The following is an 18,096-nucleotide window of genomic DNA, read 5'->3' as shown; positions in this document are numbered from 1 at the left end:
AATGTTGAAAATGAGGTGGACTGATAAGGTAAGGAATGAAGAGGTTCTACGCAGAATCGGAGAGGAAAGGAATATGTGGAAAACACTGATAAGGAGAAGGGACAGGATGATAGGACATCTGCTAAGACATGGGGGACTGACTTCCATGGTACTAGAGGGAGATGTAGAGGGCAAAAACTGTAGAGGAAGACAGAGATTGGAATACGTGAAGCAAATAATTGAGGACGTAGGTTGCAAGTGCTACTCTGAGATGAAGAGGTTAGCACAGGAAAGGAATTCGTGGCGGGCCGCATCAAACCAGTCAGTAGACTGATGACCGAAAACAAAACAAAGTTCTGAGAACGCTAAGGTAGGATGACGGCACGATGACGACGGGATGGAGGAATACCGCGGAGTTTCTGCTGTATAAACTGCTCCCTGACGACGTTATCGATACAGACACACAATATCATGCAACACTAAGGGAAAACCTACACGCACCATACAACACTGCAACTGTCACCTGTCCTTTTGCGCAAGAAGAGGTTGCGCCAGCAATTTCAGAAATCGAGAACAAGAAAGCACCTGGACCAGATGGTATCCACTGAGAAAACTAGCACCGCAGATCACCCCGTTCCTAACATCGTTGCTGAACGATGTCTTAAGGCTGGGCAGGGTACCTACAGTATGGAAAACCTCCAAAGCAAACGTTATTAAGAAATCAGCGGACAAGGATCCTTCAGATCTAAAGACGTACAGGCCAGTATGCCTAATAAACACCCTAGCAAAGATCTACATCTACATCTACATCCATACTCCGCAAGCCACCTGACGGTGTGTGGCGGAGGGTACCTTGAGTACCTCTATCGGTTCTCCCTTCTATTCCAGTCTCGTATTGTTCGTGGAAAGAAGGATTGTCGGTATGCCTCTGTGTGGGCTCTAATCTCTCTGATTTTATCCTCATGGTCTCTTCGCGAGATATACGTAGGAGGGAGCAATATACTGCTTGACTCTTCGGTGAAAGTATGTTCTCGAAACTTTGACAAAAGCCCGTACCGAGCTACTGAACGTCTCTCCTACAGAGTCTTCCACTGGAGTTTATCTATCATCTCCGTAACGCTTTCGCGATTACTAAATGATCCTGTAACGAAGCGCGCTGCTCTCCGTTGGATCTTCTCTATATCTTGTATCAACCCTATCTGGTACGGATCCCACACTGCTGAGCAGTATTCAAGCAGTGGGCGAACAAGCGTACTGTAACCTACTTCCTTTGTTTTCGGATTGCATTTCCTTAGGATTCTTCCAATGAATCTCAGTCTGGCATCTGCTTTACCGACGATCAACATTATATGATCATTCCATTTTAAATCACTCCTAATGCGTACTCCCAGATAATTTATGGTATTAACTGCTTCCAGTTGCTGACCTGCTATTTTGTAGCTAAATGATAAAGGATCTATCTTTCTGTGTATTCGCAGCATATTACACTTGTCTACATTGAGATTCAATTGCCATTCCCTGCACCATGCGTCAATTCGCTGCAGATCCTCCTGCATTTCAGTACAATTTTCCATTGTTACAACCTCTCGATACACCACAGCATCATCCGCAAAAAGCCTCAGTGAACTTCCGATGTCATCCACAAGGTCATTTATGTATATTGTGAATAGCAACGGTCCTATGACACTCCCCTGCGGCACACCTGAAATCACTCTTACTTCGGAAGACTTCTCTCCATTGAGAATGACATGCTGCGTCCTGTTATCTAGGAACTCCTCAATCCAATCACACAACTAGTCTGATAGTCCATATGCTCTTACTTTGTTCATTAAACGACTGTGGGGAACTGTATCGAACGCCTTGCGGAAGTCAAGAAACGCGGCATCTACCTGTGAACCCGTGTCTATGGCCCTCTGAGTCTCGTGGACGAATAGCGCGAGCTGGGTTTCACATGACCGTCTTTTTCGAATCCCATGCTGATTCCTAAAGAGTAGATTTCTAGTCTCCAGAAAAGTCATTATACTCGAACACAATACGTGTTCCAAAATTCTACAACTGATCGACGTTAGAGATATAGGTCTATAGTTCTGCACATCTGCTCGACGTCCCTTCTTGAAAACGGGGATGACCTGTGCCCTTTTCCAATCCTTTGGAACGCTACGCTCTTCTAGAGACCTACGATACACCGCTGCAAGAAGGGGGGCAAGTTCCTTCGCGTACTCTGTGTAAAATTGAACTGGTATCCCATCAGGTCCAGAGGCCTTTCCTCTTTTGAGCGATTTTAATTGTTTCTCTATCCCTCTGTCGTCTATTTCGATATCTACCATTTTGTCATCTGTGCGACAATCTAGAGAAGGAACTACAGTGCAATCTTCCTCTGTGAAACAACTTTGGAAAAAGACATTTAGTATTTCGGCCTTTAGTCTGTCATCCTCTGTTTCAGTACCATTTTGGTCACAGATTCAGGAGAAGCTAAGACATCTCTTGTACCGCAGTCACTGTACAACAGTTTTCTAGACTACTGTAAGAACCGAGTAGTCGAATGGCAGATGGACAGCCGGAAAGTAATCAAAAGCATTACCAAAGGCTGTCCTCAAGGTTCGATCTGCGGCTCCATCTTCTGGGACATAACAATCGAACCTCTCCTACAACTTCTGGATGGGGATGACAGGTCAGACGGAATTGTCACCTACGCAGATTACCTATTATTTGTAGTCACTGCAAACAACAGTGCCCAGTTAGAAGAGAATACTACAATTACTCAGTGGTGTCACAACATCAAACTCAGGATAGCCGAAAACAAAACAACATACACTTTACTGAAAGGGTCACTGCAAAGGAGTCCTTCGGTTAAAATTGGGGACACAAACATCAAACTAGCACACGTTATGCGCTATCTTTGCGTACACATAGATGAAAAATTGAATTTCCACGAACACATAAGTCTAACAACAGACAAAGCAGAAAAAATACTGCACAAATTGGTGAGGCTAAATTCAAACACAGTACAGACTACCTCTACCAGTCATACGGACATACCACTGTGCGCTCTCCAAGCTAGCACGTGGGAACACAGACTGAACGTGGTCACCATCAAAGCATCGGTCAGACGAGGGCAGAGAAGTGTCCTACTTAGGCTATCTAGAGCCTTCGGTACCACCTCTGCGGATGCACTGTGTGTGGTGCTCGGAATATTCCCCACAGATATCAAGATCAAATACTGAGCTGCATGGTACTGGTTAAAGGTGGGGAGACTAGATAAGGTATACACAATAACCGGTGTGCCAATAGAGACGATACGTCACCTTAAAAGTCGGCGTCTGGATACATGGCAAGGTGAGTGGGGTGTAAGTGATAAAGGACGTAGACTGCACGACTTCCTCCCTGACGTAAGGGAGCGTTTGAGAATGAGACATATCGAACCCAGCCGCGGTATGGTACCTTTCTTAACCGGACACGGACATCATCGCAAGCACTTAAACCAAGTGAGTCTGAGGCAGACACCTACATGCACATGCGGGGAAGAAGGTTCCCCAGAACACACTCTCTTTCTTTTTCTGCGGGCAATACGCGAACAATGGACTTACACTACACTTAGACTACACAGATACTGACATAGATTAATACACAGCAATAAGAGACGAAGAACAATGGGTACAATTAAACGCACTGACGAACAGTATTTCAAAAACAACACATGAAGAGTACATGCGGACACGACAAACAGACGTGCCTATGTGCAATGTAACAACAATCTCCAGAGGGTGGACAGCGATACCTACAGTGACAGCGAAAATAGTGACAATGAGGAGGAACAGGAGGAGGAAGCTGAGATGTGACAGTAAATAAGCATAAGGTTCTGGCGTTCTAGTGAGTGTGTGTTTCTGTGTGTGTGCGACTGGCGGTCAACGGCTCTAAGAAACCATTCCGAGTTATTCACTGTCAGTCACATTCGGTGATGGTACTAACAAATCTCTGCTCTATCCTATCATCTTTTTATATTCTTCTTAAAAGAACAACAAAATTTTATTTATATTTCAACCTTAAATTATTATTATTTTGAGAAGTATCATTCTTTGTAAATATTGTAGATAAAACAAAAGAAAAGAAAACAGTAAAAAGATGAAAAACGAAAATTTTAAGGTGTACGACATGTTTTAAACATCAGGTAAAAGGTCTATAATTTGGCAAAAAATAAATAAAAAAATTGATTATCTGCATTCGATTCCACGTGAAACAATGGTAAAGGCGTTCGCAAATAAATGTAAACGTGTTGAACTATGCCTTCAAGGAAGGGGAAAACATATCCTGCATCTACTGTGATATTGGTGTTTACAGTGCATTTGATTGTAATTAATGCAATTAATTAACTTTATTGTTTTAATTAAAATAATGTTGAATCCCCCCTCCTGATATAACTGCAACCACTGGGAGTGAATCCCCACCCTAGCTTATACAGCGACATGTACAGTACTGGCCATTAAAATTGCTACACCACGAAGATGACGTGCTACAGACGCGAAATTTAACCGACAGGAAGAAGATGCTGTGATATGCAAATGATTAGCTTTTCAGAACATTCACACAAGGCTGGCGCCGGTGGCGACACCTACAACGTGCTGACATGAGGAAAGTTTCCAACCGATTTCTCATACAAAAACAGCAGTTGACCGGCGTTGCCTGGTGAAACGTTGTTGTGCGCCTCGTGTAAGTAGGAGAAATGCATACCATCACGTTTCCGACTTTGATAAAGGTCGGATTGTAGCCTATCGCGATTGCAGTTTATCGTATCGCGACACTGCTGCTCGCGTTGGTCGATATCCAATGACTGTTAGCAGAATATGGAATCGGTGGGTTCAGGAGTATAATACGGAACGCCGTGCCGGATCCCAACGGCCTCGTATCACTAGCAGTCGAGATGACAGGCATCTTATCCGCATGGCTGTAACGGATCGTGCAGCCACGTCTCGATCCCTGAGTCAACAGATGGAGACGTTTGCAAGACAACAACCATCTGCACGAACAGTACGACAACGTTTGCAGCAGCATGGACTATCAGCTAGGAGACCATGGCTGCGGTTATCCTTGACGCTGCATCACAGACAGGAGCGCCTGCGATTGTGTACTCAACGACGAAGCTGGGTGCACGAATGGCAAAACGTCATTTTTTCGGATGAATCCAGGTTGTGTTTACAGCATCATGATGGTCGCACCCGTGTTTGGCGACATCGCGGTGAACGCACATTGGAAGCGTGTATTCGTCATCACCCAGCGTGATGGTATGGAGTGCCATTGGCTACACGTCTCGGTCACCTCTTGTTCGGATTGACGTTACATTTCAGATGTGTTACGACCCGTGGGTCTACCCTTCATTCGATCCCTGCGAAACCCTACATTTCAGCAGGATAATGCACGACCGCATGTTGCAGGTCGTGTACGGGCCTTTCTGGATACAGAAAATGTTCGTGTGCTGCCCTGGCCAGCACATTCTCCAAATCTCTCACCAATTGAAAACGTCTGGCCAATTGTGGCTGAGCAACTGGCTCGTCACAATACGCCAGTCACTACTCTGCGAAGAGACTTTGCGAACGCACTGTATTACGTTCAGAGTAAGCAGTTGATTTCAAGTGACCACAAAGAGTGCTTAATAACGAGCAGACGCGCTCCTTTTGTAATAAGCTACGGTTCTTTAACTTTGGTGATGACTCATTACAGTGGAAACAGTTCAACTATTATGCAGGGTAGTCTTACTAAATGCGAACAAAGTGCAGGAGGCCATCGCTGGGATGATAGGGAGCAAGAAATGTCGTATGGATGTGTGGATGGATACGAAGAGTGTCTGTGCCACAGGGTATCCGTTAATTCATCATGCGTCCATAGTAAAAATGTAGCGTCTGGTGTGTTGTCATGAATGTTTCAATCTTTGCAACCTACACTCTCAAAGATCTCCCATCTACCACCTTCAAGTGGATGTACCCTCAATATCCCCCCCCCCTCCCCTCCCCTAGCTCCGCAATGCTTTTCAGGCCATATGTCCATATTATCCATATTATGACACTGTTCGCTCCTTTACAGGGATAGTTTCCTGCTGTTTGTTACCATTCAGCAAAATCACCCTGTATATCTACCGAAAGCGAGCAAGATATCTGCGAATAGAAAACTTAACGTACTTCGAATACATTGCATGTTCCAGTGGGCCAATGTCAAATTTTATTGAAGATACATGCATATAATTCGATGACAAGTTAAAACTATGTTGTGCTGTCTACGAAGTGTCAATATGATTACTTTACGTACGGATAAGGTCATGGGCGCCTTGCCACGGTTGGCGCGGCTACTCTTGTCGTAGGTTAGAGTCCTCCCTCGGGCATGGGTGTGTGTGTTGTCTTCAACGTTAAGTTAGTTTAGGTTAGATTAAGTAGTGTGTAAGCCTAGGGACCGATGACCTCAGCAATTTCGTCTCATAGGAACTTACCACCAATTTCCAAATTTTCCATAAAGATTTCGCTTCAGCTCACTTTGAGCATTATAGCTTTCCTTCGCTTCATACGGTATTACGCGAGGAGTAATGTGAGGTGGATGATCAGAAACAGTTGTGTGACATTAAAACTAGTTCGCATAAGAATAAGGTCTCGAATGAAGCAGTCTCTATATTCACAGAAGTGCGTTAGAATGAAACGACCAACCACCAGAAGACCATCGCCTTGTCTTGTTCCTGATTAGCCAGCAGAAAAGATCGACTTCGAAAATCAGAGACACTACTACGCTACAAAGTGACTCCATCACATTCAGTAGCAGGCAAGCATTTCCGAAGGAACATTTGATCGTACTCCCTAATAAAACACACACTGCTATTTCGTATTTATTCGCCAATACCGGGCTCTCGACTTTCACTAAATATGTCCTTACTGAATGAAATATATGTAATGTTCAGGTTGTGATCCAAGGACGTCGACATGTGGAGGTGTGGCTGTGGTTGTAATTTATACACGGATAAGCAAAGCGATTAAGACGGTCTCTAATGCAAAGCGAGACATCGAAGGTCGAGTCCGAGCTCTGCACAAATTTTCATTGTCATCATTGTAATGCAGAGCCAAAGGTGGTTCATATTTGCAGCTGCGAATACATTTCCTATAAATGTAACTACACTGCTGAAAGAAAAAAAAATAGTACACCTGGAAAGACGATTTCGGTCTTGATTCGATGACGGCGTATGCCACCTGAGGGATAGTAGATTTACTGATAATGGTTTCAACGTCTTCCGCCAACAATAGCTTAGTGGCGTAGGTAAAAGAGCGCCATCTGTATCTACGCTTTAATAGGGGGTGCTCAGAGCCAGAAGGCCAGTGTGGTGCAGATGTGTCAAGCAAGGGGGTAACCATGTCTTGGAGACACACCTAAAGGCAAACGAGCAAATTTGAGAAGGGCCAAAATGTGGCCTTCCGCGTGGCGGAATGGTCCTTCCTTTGGAGTACTACTACAGAAGTCGGACGCGCTGCGTCAGTTGTGCAACGATGCTGGTACCAGTGGCCACGGGGTTCTGGACGTTCACGCAGACCAATGTCCGCCAGGATCGTCGTACTGTAAGGGCAGCAGTGGTACGACACAGCTACGAACCGGTTACTATAGTACGCGCAAAATGCCGCGGCCGCCAGATGCGCAGTCGGCTGGGGCAGCTTGCTGAGAGCGGCAGTGATGGGAGGCAGCTCAGAGCGCCGCAGGGGAAATGCAGAGCACTGGAGGGGAAGCGCTGTGCTAAACTGAAGCCTACAGTCACGTTTTTGATGAATATTAAGCGGGACCCCCCCCCCCCCAATGCTCTGACTTGCATGGTGACCTATCAGAAAGATCTGTCAGGTCTTCTTCGGTTATTATCTAAAAAGAATTGCGCAGAAAATACAGCGATTTATTTTCGCCTGGTTTGTTAACCATTTGTAGCTTTCAGAGAAGAGTCACGAATGGAGAATTTTGGGTAAAATCTACACATTTCTCTTGTTGTCATGTTAAAATTTTCTTCTGTTGCCAAAACGTAGCGGAGTTTACACAATCTCACTTTAGTATGTTGTGCAGACGCCATTGCGAGAGAATTTGGGAACAGTGGTTTACTAAGTTTATTGAGGAATTGAGGAAAAGTAAGGCCAGCATGAAATAGCACATCCTCGGTACAAAATAAACGTGTGATGACTTCAGTTATGTTGTTCCAAAACCCACAGCATTAACGAAATAATGGGAACATCATAAAGAACCAGATACATAAAGCTACAATTTTTTTTTACCTAATAGCTTCTGTAAAATGGTTTGAGAAAGATTGCAGGGCATGCGCGTCGATTCTGTCATCACCTACCGGCCGAAAGGTGGAAAAGTCACGGTGGCTTCCCCTGCTAAGCAAACGAATGAGCTCGGCCAGCTCTTGGGGCGAAAACCCGTCACTGCACATCGGCCACCACATCCTGCGCGACTTATAGCAGTGGGACTAGAGCACGCACGGCCCTAGCCCGTCTTCCACTCACGACACAGCATCGACGTGCACGGCTCGACTGCTGCTGTCACTGGAGTGCGCAGAAGATGGAATGGCCCGCCGTGGTCTTCAGTGACGGAAGCAGATTCTGCCTCCTGCGTCTTCTCTGTTGTATTATGACATAATTTCCCGAGGACCTTCACTGTTATATATGGATACTTTATGCAACGTATTGTTGCGGCACCTCCGTTTAGGATAGGGAAAGTTAGTTTTGTGCATTATACTGAGCACAAGTTACAGCCAGGTGCGGGGCGGATTGCAGTGAGTTACGCATAACAATAGCTGCGAAGTAGAATAGAGGCCACAGGGCCGTCAAATTGCTGAAAGAGTAGACGTAGCGGTTTTGCATGTCGCATATCACAGGCAGGAGGGGCCCACTGGCCAACCTAGCGTGTTATGAGTGCGTGAAGCGTGATTGTGTGGCTAGTGGCACCGGGAAGTCGCTTTGGGTAAGTGTGGGTACAGTATGTGTTATTGAACCATTGGAAGATAATGAAGTTTTGGGTTCACTGGGTTCTTTTGTGGAACGTGGTGTTGTACGCGTACAGGAGGGGAACAAGGGCGAGTAGTTCCCGTGAATGTGGATAACTGTAGCACTGTAGACGCGAATTTGAGGAAAGGAGTTTTAGTAGCAAATTTGAATGTGCCAGATGACGAAGATTGGTGTTCGAGAGGTAGGCGAAGCGATCCACTACTAACTACCGATAGAACTGCACTGAGTGACATAATTAAGCATTTAAAAGAAGGAGAAAGAGTGCATATGGAAGAATTATTGCGGGAATTTAAGGATTTGTTTTTTCCACAAGGGCCGTTTCCAGCAACTCCATTAGTTCAACATAGGATACCAACAGGGAATGGAGCACATGTTTACCGTAAAGCATACAGAATACGGAGGTACTTGCAGCCGATTTTTGGAGGATTTCATTGATCAGCACCTTGCGGACGGTATTACAGAGCATAGTAAGAGTTTCTGGGGAGCGGACATTGTCGTTGTGCCTAAAAAATCTATGGGTGGAACTAAGAAATACAGGTTCAGTTGTGACTACCGATACCTCAATAATAAGACAGTACCGGACGAATACCCCATTCCAAACATACCGGAGACTTTGGATCACTTAGGACAGTGCCAGTACTTTTCTACGATGGATTTGACAAGTGGTTGTCATCAGTTAGAGGTGACTCCAGAGGATCGCCCAAAATCTGCTTTCTCTACTCCTAGAGGCCGTTACCAGTATATTAGAATGCCATTCGGTTTGAAAAACGCTCCGGCAACTTTTCAGAGGTTGCTAGACAGTGTCTTGAGGGGTATGAAACCACGGCGCTGTCTAGTCTATTTGGATGAGATTATAGTGTTTTCAAGCAGTATGGAGCAACATAGACAGCGGTTAAGGGAAGTCTTTATGAGGTTAAGAGCAGCTTGTTTGACGCTGAGCGTGGAGAAGCGTCATTTTGAATTAGAAGAAGTAAAATATTTGGATCATATTATCAGTGCGAACAGATCCGAGGTTGGTACAGGCTGTAAGGGATTTTCGGGAACCGAAAACAGTTAAGGAAGGGCAGTCATTCATCGGAATTTGTAGTTTTTATCGAAAGTTCGTGAAGGGTTTTGCAGATTTAGCACAGCCGTTGACGCGATTGTTACGGAAGTGTGTGAAATTTGAGTGGACAGAAGAGTGTCAGAAAGCGTTTGACAAACTGAAAGAAATGTTAACATGAAGTCCGGTTCTTTTGTTTCCAGATTTTGAAAAGGAGTTTATACTAGCATGCGATGCATCGAATCAAGCATTAGGGTGAGTTCTTAGTCAGGAAATTGATGAGAAAGAACATCCTGTAGCCTATGCGCCGAGGCAGTTGAATGCAGCTGAGAAGAAAAAAAAAATGTTCAAATGTGTAAGAAATCTTATGGGACTTAACTGCTAAGGTCATCAGTCCCTAAGCTTGCACACTACTTAACCTAAATTATCCTAAAGACAAACACACACATCCATGCCCCAGGGAGGACTCGAACCTCCGCCGGGACCAGCCGCACAGTCCATGACTGCAGGGCCTTAGAACAGAGAAGAATTACTCAACAACAGAGACGGAGATGCTTAGCGTAATCTGTGGAATTACATATTTTAAATGTTATTTATATGGGAGAAGATTTCGGGTAGTGACAGATCATGCTGCATTGAAGTGGTTGTTGAGGTTGAATCCGTCCACTAGACTCGCTCGATGGGCTGTGAGGCTTAGAGAATTCGACTACGAGGTGGTGCACAAGCCTGGGAAGAAGCACAGTAATGCGGGTGCACTAAGTAGGAAGGCGCAAAAGTAGAAGTCATAGGTTATGACCTAGCAGTATGGCAAGAATTATAGGACGCGGACAACGATTGTAAACTGTATTGGACACAGCCACAATTTAATATGTACGACGGTCTTCTGTGCAGGGAAACGAAGTTAGGGCCAGGGGTAGTAGTGCCAGTGAAGTTGAGAGGTGAGGTTTTAAAGGAAGCACATGATCACGTGTTATCTGGTCGTGGAGGGTGTAGGGCGAGGAATAGGAGAATAGCGGGGAGTTATTGGTGGAGAGGTAGGAAAGTAGATGTGGATCAGTATGTCAAGAATTATATACCATGTGTGCAGAGAGCAGATTTGAGCCGGAAACAGCTACAGCTACAACGATTGCCGGAAGCGACATGTCCGTTCTCTGTGCTGGGGATCGATGCCTTAGGATGTTTCACGCGAACACCATAGGGGAACAGATTCGTTCGACAATAATGGATCATTTTTCGAGGTATGTGGAGATGGTGGCTATGCCAAATCAACAGGCAGCAATGGTCGCGCAAGCGTTAGTAAACAACTGGATTTTGAAGTTTGGTGTACCGGAGAGAATAATTACTGACCAAGGGACCAACTTCATGTCGGATTTAGTGAAGGAACTGTGTAAATCGTTGACCATAAAGAAGTTGAGGACGAGCGCATTGCATCCATAGGCCAACAGAAGGACAGAATGTGTAGACAGAACAATCGGGAAGATGCTGAGTTTTTATGTGGCATATTTAAAGCATACTGTATGGGCATACAATGCAAAAGTCCATACAAATACCGGTTTGTCTCCGTATGAGGTAGTGTATGGGCGAGAAATGCCGTCACCGTTTGATTTGATGAGGCTACAGAAAGGAAGGACCGGTGAATCTGTACGTCAATTCGCAAGGACAATTCGAGATGTTTGAAAACGGGTACAAAAGGCGAATACAAAGGCTTTGGAAAGGCAGGAAAACGCAGTAAAGCGGAAAGGAAGTTTACCGCAGTATAGAGTGGGGCAATGGATAAGCTGTCCAGCCCCCATACGCAAAAAGGGAAAACGAAGAAGTTCGTCACGAGGTATCAACGACTCCAGAGTCCTACGATTGCCTGTTTAAATTCTTAGCTATCGACAGTACTGGGTCAGGGAAGACGTGTTTATTGAAGTAGTTCCTGTAATGTAAATTTAAGGATGAAAGTAGTCACACAATCGGTGTTGGGTTTGGATAAAAAATGGTGAATGTTCGAGGAAAATCCTTGAAGCTACAAATATGGGACACATACACAGTGCAGCTACTTTTAGCCAGGGGGAAAGAATAGACTGTTCAAGGGACATCGTGGAGCCAAAATTGAACTTGCAACGGGTCGGTATGCACTGGATCTTCTCCACCTACGAGAATTTGGTAGTAGCAAGTTGTTTTGAGCGGGGAGTGTTTGAAGAAGCGAAACGTATAGAGCTCGGGGGGAGCGGAATTTTAAGCAATCGAACTAAGTGTAACATAATAGGACCAACCTTCCACCTGCTAGCATCAATTTCAGGAGTCACGCAATTGAATGTTACACAGCCACATGCTGTACTGGCGAGAGGCAACTTCAGAGTTTTTGCCAAGGCAGAATCTGACCTTGTTAAATCAAACTCTGGAGCCAGGTCTGTTGAGATCCGTAAGCCAGTTCGTTTTAGAGCAAGAGGGGCGCATATCAGCCGAACAGTTTGTGCAACATGTTGCTCAGTTTAGGGAAAGGTAACGGCAAATAACGATCATTTTCAGCACCTCTGTGCCAAGTGTCATCGCAGCCTTAACTTTATGTGTTGTTTTCTTTCTGATCAGGCGGAGAGCTAATTCCAAGAGAGAACCAAGGGTAGTCCAAGTCCCAGTGAATTGGATACCGAGGGCGTGAGACGAGTAGGTAAGAGGTTGATCGAGCAGTTGTCGTCCACTAAGAAATTTTTACGTTTTGTTTCATGACATGGTTTTAAGGGGCACTAGACCACATTTAAGTTTTCTGAAAGTAAGGAAAAATGTTATAGGTGCCGACCCAAACAAGTTAAGAGCTAGTTAAGGGTCGAACCGGGGACCGAGTCTTTCCGAAAAGGGGAATAATGAATGTAGCGGCACTACCGTTTAGGATAGGGAAAGATGGCTTTGTGCAATATTCTGAGCACAAGCTACAGCCAGGTGCAGGTTGAATTAAAATGAGTTATGCATAACAACAGTTGCGAAGTAGAATAGAGGCCACAAGGCCATCAAACTGCTGAAAGAGTAGACGTAGCAGTTTTGCATGTCGCAAATCACAGGCAGAAGGGGCCCACTGGCCAACCCAGCTTGTTATGAGTACGTGACGTGAAGCAGCGCGCATGGCAAAACAGAGGCGCACAGCCGCGTATAAATAGGTGCAGGTTTCTAACAAGATTCATTTGAAGTGTTGCAGCTCTCCTATATGGCGGGGCGTGTCACACGACCAGCTACGCAGAGCGGCAGATGGGGCGCCAGCGTTCCAGTCCACGGCGGGTCGCTTGTTCGACCCTCTGAGGCCGATGTGGGGTCCGTAGCCAGCCAGTGGCTGGCCACTCCATGGCTCACTACCGTGGGCAGTTGTCCTGGCTTCCAACACACGCCGGAGCCATCCTGAGTCGGACTCCGGATCGCGGGCGCTTGTTGTCAGCGCGATCTGAACCACGCCGGCGAGAAGCACACAGCCGGGTGCCAGCAGCTCACACTGAGCTGCGCTGAGCCACCAGTCGACACGCAGTGCGAGCGTGGGTCGCTGAAGCAGCCATTGCACGCCAACCCATTTTGCAGACAGTGAAGTGGTGTCCTCAGCATTGCGGGACCCGGTGATGCAGACTGAGGGGAACATGATACTGTAGTTGGAAACGATAAATCACTTGGAAAGCTAGGATGAGTCTCAATACGGTGCCTTCTACCTCTTCCCGCTACATTTGGTCAGCCTGATACATTCGGTGGCAGTAGTTCCCACTACAGTATGTTGCGAACAGTGGTAGTAGTAAAGAAGTAATAAATTATACTGACATGCGCGATGCTGAAGTTTCATTGCATGAACGGCGAAGACGTAGTAACTTTCTTTTCCGTTCGTCATTTTGTGGGTGGGCGGCGTCAGTGAGAAAAGAAATGTGTGAAGTTTTTTGGAAGTCATTTTCAAATACTGGACGAATATAGTTTGGATTATATTCACACTTTGAGCTGCAAAAGATGTATACACAGTTTCTAACTTTATTACTAGACTTCTTGTGTTAAACCGTTAACCTAAGATTATACCTATTAATGAGTAGATTGTGACAGTGTTTTAACTGAATTTTCTGATTTTGAGAAGACAGAAATAGAGAGCTGTTTTACTTGCTAAAAACATTGTAAAGCCAAGATCGCATAAGTATTTCTTTATTTAAAACAACTAGTTTCGGTAAACTTTGCTATCATCTTTAAGGCTGAAAAAAATTTGACGGTTATGTGAAGTGTTTATTGTAAGTTGAAAATTACATCAATGGGTCATGTGGATAAAAAAGTAGCACATTGTAAAAGCTTTAGCATAACTAAAGTATATAAAAACATAAAATACCTTGCGCAAATGGCCATGTCAATGCATAAAACGCTCACAGATGATCATCATATCACAGAAACACAGTACACAGTAGCACATCTGATTACCTAAGCTGTGCATATTCTAAACATTGAAAATCCGCCTTAAGCGGCACACAAGGTACAGCTGCAGTACCTTATACGACGTTTAAGGCCGATTTTTAATAATTAGAATATGTGCTGCGTATGAAAATAGGTATGCTTCTACATTATGCACTGAGTTCTCATCTGTGAGCGACGGGACCAATGACGTCAGTAGTTTGGTCCCTTATGAACTGACAAACACGCACACACACACACACACACACACACACACACATACATATATATATATATATATATATATATATATATATATATATATATATATATATATACGTACACACATCAAAAATGTTTTGCATCACCCCGGTTTCTAGAACATCTGAAGATAGACGTTGACTGTGGATATTGTAGCACAGGCACAGTTCCTTCGACTGTTCAGAGATGCCACTAAACCCGCCCAAAGATGTAAATAACCATGCATGAACAGCGTCTATTAGATGGAGTGGGTCAGACAGCCGATCAGTTCCAGCCATTCCACCAGGAAGGAGGTACACGACTCGAGTTCAACAATGCGTAGACGGTCAATACCGCGGTTCGATCGCGTCCGCATTGTTACTTTGTGCAACGAAGGGCTCTCTACAAGGGAAGAGTCCATTCATATCAGAATGAACCAAAGCGAGTTTGTTCGGACATAGAGGAGATACAGAGAGACTGGAACGATGTTTATGTTGACCTCTGTTCCAATTTTCTGTATAGGTTCCGGAACTCTCGGAACCCACGTGATACAAAACTTATTTTGATGTGTGTATAACTTGAAATAACACGTTTCATAACAAAAAAGATTTTTTAAGAACTGAAGATGATAACAAAGTCGGTCGAAACCGGTTGTTTTAATGAAAGAAATATATATGCGATCTTGGCTTTAGAATGTTATTAGGCAGCTTTTTAATTTTTTAAATTCGGCCTATAATTATGTGGAACTCTGAAAATAAAGATTTTATTGTCCATCTGGTACTGGATGACCAAGTTACAATTTCAGATTATTCTCGAGGAATGAGAATTGCGCATGCAGCAGACAGAATTTACGTGACTTTGAATAGTGACTGTGACGTTTAGAACCGCAGTGTAAAATTCCAAAGGGAGAAAAGGCGTTGGCGCATCCCCTGGTGAAACAAAGGCGCAACGCGGACACTCACGGCGAGGGCGATGTTTGCGCTTGCGCGGGGCGCCGCGGCGGCTGCCGTCGCGGCCACCAACAGCAAGACTCGGGCCTCCATGCTGGACGCGACTGGACCTCGCGATGCACTCACTGCTGTGCTCGCTGCGTCGCGGCGTCGCGTGACGGCCTGCGCGTCCCACTTTGCTGAATGCTCCAGAGCTAACAAAGAGCCGCCTCTCCATGCACGCTTGTGCACCGTGCTTATCTTCCCTGCAACGCTCGTCGGTCACGACAGCATGACACAGTCCTCTTCCTGTTTTGCGGAATTTGCTACCTGTTAAAGCATATTTCGTGGTTGAGCGGTTAACTCCGTTTCCTGGGGATGTGCAGTCACACGGTCCAGTTCTCGATGATCTTTACAAATTTTTTTTTTCATTAGGAATGTCTGACTCGGCAATTGAGCAGCCTTGCCAGGCCAAATAAAATATTGTCGGACATTGTAAGCAGTGATAGTGCAATGCAAGCCTTCATGGTGCTGTGTAAATGAAATTCTTGCATCGGGTGTTTTTATTACGAAGAACTTTTGTTTTACTGATTATATCCAGAATGCCGTTTCCTAAATGAACATTTTTTATCCTCAAATATGATATTTTGAATCAGTTCCGGAACAGAGAGTTCTTAATTACTCCAGAGTGCACTTCACCGCATTCACATATTTGAAACTTTCTCCTGTACAGAAACTGCAGCCAAGTTATACTGAGGTAACAAATGTCAGGGGATACCTCCTAATATTGTGACGGACCTCTTTCCACTCGGCGTAGTGTAGCAACGCGACGTGGCATGGACTTGAAAGGTCATTGGAAGTCCTCTGCAGAAATATTCAGCCATGCTGGCCAGCCAGTGCTTCACGAAGGTGTTGCACCTGCAGGTGTGCATTGTCCAGTTCTAACATCAGGGACGCCCTCTCCTCCGCCACGGAGGATGTGAGTCCAGCAGCTGCATCATCGGTGACACTCTTCAACATTTTGTGGAAGTCAGCATTCTTGTCTTCGTGTCTGCTCTTCAGCCAGCAGCAACGTAGTGAGGGGCGGTGGGTGGAGGGTAGAATGGCGAGTGCCGGGGGGAGGGGGGCCACTGATAGCACCTCTTGCCCGATGTTGCAAGGCACCACAACCTTTTCTTTTGCAGCTCTTCTTCCTGTTGTTATGACTCCAGTTCTTCATATAACTGTAGCTGCAGTGATTTCCCAAGTGTGCGCCAACGCAGCTGGCGCACAATACTACTTTGTTGTGTGTCACGATGCAGCTACGTGTGTCATGTGCTTACGCACACTTCAAGCATGCAACAGCATTTCTGCAGTACTTGGCGATGTGGTCAAATAGCTGTCAGTGGTAGCACTGCTCTGCCTTCATATTTTTCTTCTTGCTGCTGTGGTTGTTACTGGTCAACCTGAGCAAGATCTCAACTGGCTGTGACTTGCCTCCCTTTCTGTTCCAGACATGTTCATTGTTCATGGAGGTGTCAGGCTGTGTGTCGGGATGAGTAAGCGAACGAGACAAGAGACAACATTGACGATGAGACCTACAGATAGTTGAGCACCAGAAAATGCTTCCTCACTAACTGGATCTAATATTTATGCCTGGAGGATGCCTGGAGTTCTGTCCGCTGTCCACTGCAGATGATTGTGTGTTCCCTCTTTGGAGCCACACTTCCGCACAACTGCAAGTGTTCTCTATTTTGTCCGCGCCTGCTGCGGCAGGTGGCCGCATCATCGTATTTCACATACGGTCCACGCCCACAGTCTTGCAGCACTGTAGGTGTCCTTACACTGTCCGAGCCAGCTGTGGCTGACTCTCGCGACAGTGTTCCATACTCAGTTCACACCAAGTAAGTGTACTCCCTGATGTTGGAGTTCTATATTTCATCCGTTCCCAATGCAGCAACTTCTTGCTGCGGATACCATTGTCCAGTGCTCCATATTAGGTGTGCTACCATGAGGCGATCCCCAATGTTTCAGGCTATTTTTGTGGTTCCATATCATGTCTGCACCTGCTGTGACCATCTCCCATGGCTATGCCCCATATGTGGGGCAACAGTAGTCTCTCATGCGAAAATCTTAAAAAAACTGTTCTCCTCATGTTATTAGTTTACGGCCCATTAATTTGAGCTGTTAAATGTAGATTAACATAGCAAATAAATCTATAATCTTGCAGATTTTTATATTGCTAGGATATGATTTCTATTATTTTTCTCTTGTCTTCTTTATGACTGATAGAAAATAGCAAAAATTTCAAGAAATGGAGTCTTTGCAGACACAATGTGATGGGCTACTCACTCCTGGGTGCAAATTAGTGGCGTTACACCTGGTCAGAAAAGAGCAGAGAATGTATTTTTGAAAATACCAGAGCAAGTAATTCTTCAAATATTTTTCTGAGAAACAATAAACATTACCATTGTGTGTGAATGCATAAAAAGTGCTGAAAACCATCACATTGTAACTACTAGAGTATCACATC

At 45.0% G+C, this 18,096-nt stretch overlaps 1 protein-coding gene across 1 annotated transcript in view; it reads right to left on the bottom strand.

Annotated features, from left to right (window-relative positions):
* The window catches only part of LOC124777766, a 143,651-nt gene extending 127,935 nt beyond the window's left edge, over window positions 1-15,716 (bottom strand). Inside the window, exon 1 of the mRNA XM_047253269.1 lies at window positions 15,618-15,716. Coding sequence (XP_047109225.1) covers window positions 15,618-15,698 — 81 coding nt within the window. The 5' untranslated portion in view covers window positions 15,699-15,716. The remainder of the gene's footprint in view (window positions 1-15,617) is intronic.
* Between the last annotated feature and the right edge of the window lie 2,380 nt (window positions 15,717-18,096).

This window comes from Schistocerca piceifrons, chromosome 2 (genome assembly GCF_021461385.2).
Source record: "Schistocerca piceifrons isolate TAMUIC-IGC-003096 chromosome 2, iqSchPice1.1, whole genome shotgun sequence".
Lineage (NCBI taxonomy): Eukaryota > Metazoa > Arthropoda > Insecta > Orthoptera > Acrididae > Schistocerca > Schistocerca piceifrons.
This window is presented reverse-complemented; position numbering and strand designations above follow the sequence as displayed.